The sequence below is a fragment of the Mya arenaria genome, chromosome 6 (assembly GCF_026914265.1).
Source record: "Mya arenaria isolate MELC-2E11 chromosome 6, ASM2691426v1".
Lineage (NCBI taxonomy): Eukaryota > Metazoa > Mollusca > Bivalvia > Myida > Myidae > Mya > Mya arenaria.
In genome coordinates this window covers 23,600,864-23,610,902 of record NC_069127.1, presented here as the reverse complement: position 1 = coordinate 23,610,902, position 10,039 = coordinate 23,600,864, and the positions used below count along the sequence as shown (strand labels likewise).

The window sequence follows — 10,039 nt, the reverse complement described above, 5'->3', positions numbered from 1 at the left end:
ATTGAATGTTGGCGAACTTCTTGGCCAATCCAATTCAAATTAAGATAAATATTGGAGATGGAACGGATCTTCTACCATTGTCACAAGCGTGACCTTGACCTGCATGCAGTAGCTACAACAATTGAGATCTGTGCATTTCCTCTCGGTCAATCGGGACACGCTCGGCTATTATTAAACGAAAGCTGATCTTCATCGAGTAGTATTCAAATTATTTCAGACGACAATTGCCTTCTGACCCACGACCATGAAACGTGGAAGCTGCCGGGAAATGTATTTACTATTCGTTTATCTGCGCTAAATTATGATCGGTAAAAAAGAATGCAGACTACGATCAGTTAGGGTCCGTGGAGAATAAGTTTACTTTATACGAATAATTACTTATATTTCATATTTTCTTGTCTAATAAAACCTTGAATTTAGAAAAAAAAAAATTTTTTACGTTGGACCTCGAATTGACGCAACTTCAGTTTCTACCGATCATGCCTTAACCATTCTCATTCATCAGAGGTTCGAACGTGATGGTACGCATAGTATCATCACTCTGGGGAACGAGAATGGCCTGGTTTGGTGTGTAACATTCCCTCCCCACCCTCCCCTTGCGTACTGACTACTCGCTTTATACCCGAATCCAGCATATGTTTTCATAGACGTGTACACCGAATAATTTTGAGTTCCTGCGTACCGTGCACCGCCCTCTTGCACTCCATGTACTCTACATAAAGCCCCTGAATACGGCGTAACAACTTTAAGTGGAGGGGGGGGGGGCTCTTTAATTATCACCGATTTTTACTTAACAAATAGATATATGTATGTACATATTAAATACTGTCCTGATTTTAACTACCCTGAAACCGAAAGTAGCTGCAACTGGTTTCCCAGGTAGAACTTTCCAATGAGTAACTGGTAAGCAACGTTTGGAAAACATTTTCTGAAATTCTATTATAATCTATTTAAAAGCTTACGGGCGTTAAACGAGGTAGGGTAGGCTTAACTTGCTATCCCATATCGAATGTAGTTGATGGTACTTCAACAGTGTTTTCTTTGTCTCGATTTTTTATTTTTCGATTGGAATACAATTGATATTCTATTGTATGCAAATATAATTCAATACTTTAGCTTTATAATCTTTATGGGAGACATGTATTTTGGCCAATATACATGTTGTTTGTTTGTTTATTTGATTTAATCAAGGTCTGCCCGCGTCCATTGGCTGCATTATGGCTCGACCCCGCCGTGACGCCATCACGACTTAAATTGTGTTTTAAATGCCATAGGTGACATGAGATAGAAGTGACAGCAATTCGCAGTCGAATCCAGACATCGGAAGACTTGAAGAAACAGAGTGATATACAAGATACCCTAGCTCTTTGCGAAGAGGCCTCTTGGTTCTTTAACGTGCCCGGTGTAAAGCACCGATACACGGGATACAACGTTCCTGGGTTGAACCAGTACTGAGTACACCACTTTTCCAAGCACTACCCCTTAAATGCCGAGCGCCAGACAAGGAAGCTACTTGTACCAACTGTTTACGTCTTTCGGTATGACGGGGGCCAAAATCGAACCCACGACTTACCGCTCCGTAGGCGGACGTCTTAACCACTAGGGCCAATATACATGTATCAAATGCTCATCTTATATTGAATTGTGCCAACCACGCTCACATTCGGAGCTCCTCGGCCATTTTTATCGAAAACAAGCCCGGATGTATTTGGACGGTTTACATACTCAAAAAGCGGAACGTTTAAGTCCGCTGCAAGTAGATCGCGTAGTAATTTTATTTAGCAGTTAAACTTTATGACTTAACTCTTGGGAATACTTCACTGGCAATCACTACACATTACTTAGATAAAAATACAAATCGTAAGCACTACATTTCATTATGATATAATTCAAAACTACTTAAACAGATGTACCGACATACATCCGAGGTTGTTTTCGATAAAAATGGCCGAGGAGTTCCAAATGCCACGCCCATTGCTGAATGTATATATTTTTATTGTGATAACGTTTTTTTTCGACATTATACATATTATGTGTCTTAGTTATAATTATAAACATGTAGTTTGTAAATGGCCAAACGCAAAAAAGCATATTGTTACGATTTTTAGAAAGGATGCTGCTACACCCCTGAATCTGTTTCTATTTTCAGAAATAGAAAAAAAACACACACTTTATCTCAAGTCACAAGTTTCGATGTCATATCAAAACAGCTGTTACAGATAAGTTATTGTGCATGTATTAAGCTTCAAAATTTGAAACATTAAAATGGATGTTTACTCTGTTGGATCAGAGAGGGAGTTGAATGGATTCATAGACAGATATGTGCGACCGGATACGGTATTTCAAACCAGTTGTAACACCATCGTTGACAGATTGGTCCACTTCCTGCAGAACAACGTGTCAGGCAGGCTACGACCACGTCGTGTTGTTAAGGTATGGCAATTATTTCATCTGTAATCAATTAACACCGTTATTAATTAAAACTCGATTACATCGCTGGCACAAATGATCGGTCGAACGAACAGTTAATTGAGTAATGGAAAATGCGCGACCGATGCCGGTGTAACGTTGTAAACTGACCCCCATAGAATAATGACCCCCCGGTCATTATTTTATATAGAATAGTGACTCCCCGGTCAAAATATTATGACCGGGGGGTCATAATATTATGACTCCCCCACACGTAAAAAAATGACCCTCACAAAGAATTGTGCCCCCCTATAGAATAACGACCCCCTAACCCAAACCTTAACCCATCCAAGGTACACTTACAACATTATAGGCATCGGAGGAGAATATGGCAATGACACCCGTCCGTGCGTGCGTCCGTGCTGCGTACGAGCAATATTTTTTTGTGACCGCAACTCTTCATTCATTATTGGACGGAATTGATTCAAACTTATAGGGATTACTACTACCAATGCCTAGTTGTTCAGAAAGAAAAAAATGATTTGCTCCACCTGTTCGGGAGTTGTGGCCCTTAAATTCGAACAACATCTTATTGTCATGGGCGTCACAGGTCATAAAACATGGGACTTCCCCACAACCGATACGCATATTTTATGGCTTATATTGATATAATTGTTTACGTTTACTACTTAAAAACGCCTGAGAAGTGACACAAATACCCTAAATCCAAAAAGGATGTCTCTTCAACAATATACTGAAATTTGAATAATTTTTTAACGACGAGGAGCGTCACAGGTAATAAAACCACTATGCTACCCCACACCCGTTTCGCCTATTTTTGGAGGTATATATTATGAGTGATATATAGGTGACATAAAGAAGGTTAAGGGTATTTGACATCACTTTCAGGGGTGGCATAAAACAATGTGCTTTTCCACGTATGAATTGCCTTTTTACATTCTTGCACTCCAGAAAATGAACTAGTTTACCTTCAATAGCATTTTTTCGTAATGAGCCCGCGAACCAATGCTATAACGAAATTAGTGCAGCATGTAGGATGCAATAACAAAATGATGTTTCTTCTAAAATTTCTGACAAAATTACCGTTACTATAAGTTCTAGAATGCTTACACTACATTGTACAGAAGGTAAATTAATAATTATATACATGTATGCGTTACATTATGCGATGTCACAAAGTTACTAGGCTCTTAAAGGTACTACCTCAACGAATCTTGGAAAAATCTTGGAAAATAAAACTTACGCCTGTTGAAATACTTGAAGCATGATACCTTTATAGGTAACAAAATGATTTAGATCTATACCATGTTCTAACCAAAAAGTCATGCACCTTTAAAGCAAGGGTTTCGTGATCTATGTTCTAAGTTTGTTCTACCGTGTACCTTGAAAGTTGCAGGGGTTTCAAGTTGCAAAAGGATTCCTTTATGTATCCCCATTCCATTAGGTCATCTGTTTCTATTGGCAAAGGTTTGATACGGCGACACAATATCCCTTTGGCGAGACTTATACGCTTTAATAAGCAAGCGCGCTATCATTGCGCCACCGAGGCTCACGGTCAAGATCTTGAGGAAGCTAACCAGCTAGCTAGCGTCGGTGGTTCTACCCAGTTAAAAATTGCCCGGAGAGGCACCTGGGGTCTACCTCCATCATGTAAAGCTGGTATGTCCACACCACAATGTCATCGTAGAGACACAATATCCCTTTGGTGCCTTCCTCCACCATGTAAAGCTGGTTATGTCCACACCACAATGTCATCGTAGAGACACAATATCCCTTTGGTGCCTTCCTCCACCATGTAAAGCTGGTATGTCCACACCACAATGTCATCGTAGAGACACAATATCCCTTTGGTGCCTTCCTCCACCATGTAAAGCTGGTATGTCCACACCACAATGTCATCGTAGAGACACAATATCCCTTTGGTGCCTTCCTCCACCATGTAAAGCTGGTATGTCCACACCACAATGTCATCGTAGAGACACAATATCCCTTTGGTGCCTTCCTTCACCATGTAAAACTGGTTATGTCCACACCACAATGTCATCGTAGAGACACAATATCCCTTTGGTGCCTTCCTCCACCATGTAAAGCTGGTATGTCCACACCACGTAAAGAGGTGGGAGGGTCATAAAACTGGGATATAACAACAACAACAACAACAACATCGGCCTCAACCGATATATAGCTGTTTTTTTTTAAGATGCGTTATGCTACCGGAATTCGATCAATAGAGTGTATTAAGGTGGCTTGCCTGTCTTCTTTGACGTCAGTCGACGTAATAATGGTCGAAAAGTAAAGATATCGTATTGCCCTGATATTTGGTATTCATATACAAGGACACCTCTCCTTCATTTTGTACGATTCAGATCTTTTATATTCCTTTTTTGTTTAGCAAAGGGCTGTTTCGTACTAACAATTAATGAAAAATTGAAGTATCTGGAGTAAAAATGGCTTCTTTTTTTTCGCTATATTATTTTCAAAAACAACATTCGGATGCTCTTGACAAAGGAAACAAATGATATAAGTCTGTTGTCAATCGGAAATTTCATAAAATGTCACTAAGAGGACGGGAGGCGGACTTCGGATCCACAGGTCCTGGGTTCAAACCCCGCCCATAACAAGTTTTTTCCATCAAAATCTCTTCAAACCATAAACACGTGCTTGTCGAGGGACGGTGTCCACATTCATCCCTAACTTTAAATAAAATTTGGTGTAAGCTAAGATTCTACCCATAATATCTATGTTCTCAATTACTCAATTTTAAGACTTAGTACATTTATTTTAAGTGAATAGATAAGAAAGAATAAGTTAGAAATAGGAAAATAGTAAGAATTGTTTGTAAATAAATACAAATAGTTTATAGTAACCTTAAAACGACGTAGGTATATCTAAGTCATATATACTGCTGTTGTGTCAGCTGTAGACGCAGCAGCAGCAGCAGCAGCAGCAGCAGCAGCAGCAGTAACAACAACAACAAATATAAGCAATAGAAACACGACAGTGACTTGAAATGACATAGAGTATGTTAGTAATAGGTTAGGTGGGGGTCAATATTTTATAGATAAAATCGGGGGGTCATTATTTTATAAGGGGTGTCAGTATTTTATAGAAAGGGGTCATTATTCTATATAAAATAATGACCGGGGGGTCATTATTCTATGGGGGTCAGTTTACAACGTTACACCGGCATACCGTAAAAAAGAATAAGTGTAGAAATAGGGATTTTTATTTATTTATATTCATATCCACAGTTTTGTGAGTTATTTGCATTTTTCCACACCACGATTAGTCTGGGTCATTGGGAAAGGGCACAGCGGTCCGTGGAAAGTCGGACATAGACCTCGTGCTGATGTTAGCGGCGTACACCGACGTTGAAGCCTTGCTCAAGGACATTAAGGCGCTCCTAGCCGAACTCCAGACCTACCTAGTGAGATACGGAGAAGCGCGCCTGGAGAGGGTCACAAGTTACTCCGTCCAGGTGGAGCTCACGGGAGGGGGCGTCACACAGTCGGTGGACATTCTTCCAGCTGTTGATCTGCTCGAAATCGGTATAAATTTTATTTAAGGTGATTAACCGCAGAAATATCACTAATAACATTTTTCTCCTTCTCCTTCTTCTTCCTTCTTCTTCTTCTTCTTCTTCTTCTTCTTCTTCTTCTTCTTCTTCTTCTTCTTCTTCTTTTTCTTCTTCTTCTTCTTCTTCTACTTCTTCTTTTGTTGTATAATTATCAATCGGATTACTCTCAGCTATTTTCGGCAAAGAATGATAATAGTAATAGTTGCCTCGGGGGTGACATGCGGTTACGAGGTTAGACGCATAGTGTAATTTTGTTTTACGATTTTGATTGCTGTGTGTTTGTTTTAAACTATATATCTGTACCCTCCAGGTGTTATACCAAAAGAAATCTACGACAAGATGTCCCGCCCTGGTGCCAATATTCACGAATATTCCGTGACCTTAGGACCACTGCAAGTGGAGATCATCAAAGCTCTCCCCGCCAAGGTCAAGGACCTGATTCGCATTATAAAATACTGGGAGGACGTCAAAATGAAGGTATTATTATGCACCAGTCAATTGTAACTACCCCCCCCCTGCCCCAGGTCAGGGGTATACCGGGTATAGCCGGGGAAATGGGCCGTGTTTTTAACTTCCAGGTGTGGGGGGGGGGCGTGGTGCAATTGACTAGTGCATTAAGGGCAGCGACTTGTTCCATGAAGGGCAAGGACAGTACAGGACAGGCCAATGGTTACCAATAACGAAGACCATGCGTTTTACAAAACATGTGTGTACATCACTATTTGTGTATACATGTAGTTTTATAAATACAACGTTTAATAATGTGTAAAACAGTGTGCATCCAAGCGAATCCTAACATTTTACGAGAAAAAAAGTGAATATTATATATATGGGAACCCCGCCACAAGAGGGAAAACAATTTATTCCGTAGATGAAGAATCATTCTAACCCCGGAATACCATTTTTTTCTCCGAAAAACTCTTATATAGATTTTGTTTGAAATTGTAGTCAGTCAAAAACAGGAAGTGGCCTAGTTCATACACACTGGAGTTGGTTATCTTACATGCGTGGAACCAAGCTGGCAAACCGGAAAGTTTTAACATGGCACATGCTCTGCACGCGGTGCTGACGTTGTTGGTGGAGCACCAGCAGCTGAAGGCAACATTTCCTGATCAGATGAAGTACTCCTCAAGACTTTTAAGGATAAGGTAATTCATAATTCAGGCGCGTAGCAGCCTATACGCGAGTACGCGGCTGAATCCACATGATTCTGACAAAAACAATCTAAGCAAATCAGCGGAAGTTGCAGTATGCGTACTTGACTACATAATCCTAAAAAAATCCATTTTCCAGTACAAAAGAAAACACCCCAGAAACCTCAGAATGAATCCCCCTAAGCACAATTATGAATCGACATGAAAAGAGGCTAGCTACGCCCCTGTATATAGCCACAGTTGACTGGCACGTAGCCTAATTGGTCCTAGGTGCGAAACAGTATGCACGTCCGCACTCATTCGAACACAATTTCAAATTACATCACAAAAGTATAATCAAACAATTCATACATTTCCATAATGTTGTGGAGAAGTTTCATTTTATTAGGCCCCGAACTTGCCACACCGGAGTTGAGAGATCCCCAAAACACATTTAGAATTTGTTCTTACTTGAATTTCCCTTTTATTCGTACACAAAATTAGCCACAAAGGTATATTTCTGTATAACCACCAATATTTAGTAAAAGTCCAAATATATATTTTAAACACCTTTTTAATCCAATATAAACTGATAAATGTAAGTCCGGTAGGTCCAATTATAATGATCTCTATGGTACAACTTGCGCGCCGATTTATATACTAATTATTCCCGCCAACTACACATGAAATGCAGGAGGATTGCGGGAAACATGGAAGTACATGCTAACGGAGCAATGGCGCCGGTGAGAGCCGTTATGTAAAACCTCAACGGTGCAAACAAATAAAGTAAACAAAAAGATTAAAGCTGAACTCTCACAGATTTACCGTTTTGACAACTGTTTTAAGGTTGGTCTTGGAATGAGTTAATTTTTGCTTAAATATTTGCAAACCAGTGATATAAGACTGCTGACAAAAGATCAGATTGCAGATTTTCGTATTTCCGTTCGAAAATTAATGTTTTATGGCTTAAACCGTTAGTAACGGTTTAAGAAAAATGCATACAACAGCATACAACATCATTATTGAACTTAAATATAAAAATCTGCGATCTAATTTTTGTCAGCAGTCTTATATAACTAGTTTACATGCATTTTCGAAAAAATTGGCTCGTTCCAAGACAAAAAAAAACAAACAAAAGTTGTCTAAACGTTCAATCTGTGAGAGTGCAGCTGGCATGACGAAAAAATACACCGGAGCAATACAAACAGTATACGTTATTTTTAGCTACCAAAGATCAAAGTTATAATTATTTAACATAATATTCCACATGAACTATCAATTATACAAAGATATAAATGTTTTAAAAACAGTATTCGCGGAGTTCGCGACAAATGTAACTGACTAAGATGATGTTCCTTTACCAACCAACACACATGCCAACACAATTCCAAATGACATCGAAAAAAATATCGCATTATCGTATAATTAAACTTCATAAACTTCCATAATGTACATATCTAACGAACTAAGATGATCTGCCAATACCAATCTGTTGTATTTTTATTTAGATCCCCGCCGTACATAATGGACCCGACCAATCCATACAACGACATGTACCACGGCCTGTTCGACACCGCGTGGGACTGGGAAGACGTTGCCATGGAAGCACGCGCCTGGTTACGTAAACCGCTTCTGTGTCAGCTTCGTAATACGCGCAACCGTTGGCAGTAAAACTGACAGACAACAGTAGCAACTACATGTACTAAAACACTTTTTATCATTGCGATGATTTCAATACTCAAAAAGTCAAGATCTTGCATGTAACCCCCAATAAGGCGTAAATTAATGTCTTTTCATAAAAAAATATGTTAATGCCACAACCAAACATATAATGCAGTCAAATAATGTTAAATTAAATAGAAATTTAGCCATGCTTTTTCATTAGACTTTCAAATTAAGAAATGTGTTCTATTACTATCATAAATTGACTAGAATATGTACATCCACAAAATCAACTTTTAAACACACTATCCTTTCGCTATCGCTTTCTTTTTTATTATTGATTATTAATTATTATATATTATTTATATTTACGAATATTTTTGTTTGGGATTTTGGGATTCTGTCCAATGATTTTCCTATTTTTTATATATTGTGATTTTTGTTGTGATTTCTTGGCCGCTTGTGAATGAATACATTTTTCATATGTATATTCGTGGACATTATTTCTATATATGCATTGTTAAAATAAACTGTTTAAACTGTCTAATAAATGGTAAATCTTTTGTGCATGCTATGGAGTCGACCACACTAGTATTTCGCATTATCAAAAACAAGGGCACGTGCAACGTAACCTTTGACGTGTGCAAAGTCATTACTTATCTTTAGAATAGCGTCTCAGGTTCGGATGATAAATTCAATAAATCAAATTTCATTAAAACAAGTAGTAAATGGAAAAAAAACTTGGACAAATATCAATATTCAGTAGAATTTCAATGAGATGACAGTGCAACATGCATATATTTTGTGATGTGATGGAACAAATCAATTAAAACCAAACTGAAGCATGAGTATCATTTGATCTGTCCACGACTGTTTTAAGTACATTACACTGGTGGTTTTAGGTTATGGTCGGTCGAAATGATTTCTTAGCAATATATCATAAAACATGTTTAATACACATGACATACAGGCGCGTAGCTAAGGTCAATTTGGGATTACGCAGATCGAAAATAGTTCATTTGCGGACAGCATATTTACCACATCACCCCCTACCCACCTTGTAAGAAGCTTATATGCAGTAATGGAAATGCAATAGCGGTTTTAGGGAGTTGGAGCCCCCCCCCCCGTTAAATCTTCAAAGTTTACTATTATTGTTAATATCGGATGAGGAAAGTAATTACATACGCTCGACATGCACCATTTCGAACTAGATATTAATAAAATTGGAAGGGGGACC

General features: G+C 38.7%; 1 protein-coding gene across 1 annotated transcript; it reads left to right on the top strand.

Moving 5' to 3' along the window:
- Window positions 1-2,163: 2,163 nt before the first annotated feature.
- Window positions 2,164-9,365, top strand: LOC128236816 (2'-5'-oligoadenylate synthase 1-like). Its single transcript, XM_052951928.1, has 5 exons — window positions 2,164-2,433; window positions 5,720-5,978; window positions 6,318-6,484; window positions 6,956-7,155; window positions 8,649-9,365. Exons 1-5 carry the CDS (start codon window positions 2,266-2,268, stop codon window positions 8,809-8,811), a joined length of 957 nt encoding a protein of 318 aa, XP_052807888.1. The 5' UTR covers window positions 2,164-2,265; the 3' UTR covers window positions 8,812-9,365.
- The last annotated feature ends 674 nt before the right edge of the window (window positions 9,366-10,039 follow it).

Coding starts and splice junctions, on each gene's coding strand:
- LOC128236816 (XM_052951928.1), top strand. CDS start 2,266: ATGGATGTTTACTCTGTTGGATCAGAGAGGGAGTTGAATGGATTCATA. Junction 6,485..6,955: donor GGGAGGACGTCAAAATGAAG/GTATTATTATGC, acceptor TTGAAATTGTAG/TCAGTCAAAAACAGGAAGTG. Junction 7,156..8,648: donor TCAAGACTTTTAAGGATAAG/GTAATTCATAAT, acceptor ATTTTTATTTAG/ATCCCCGCCGTACATAATGG.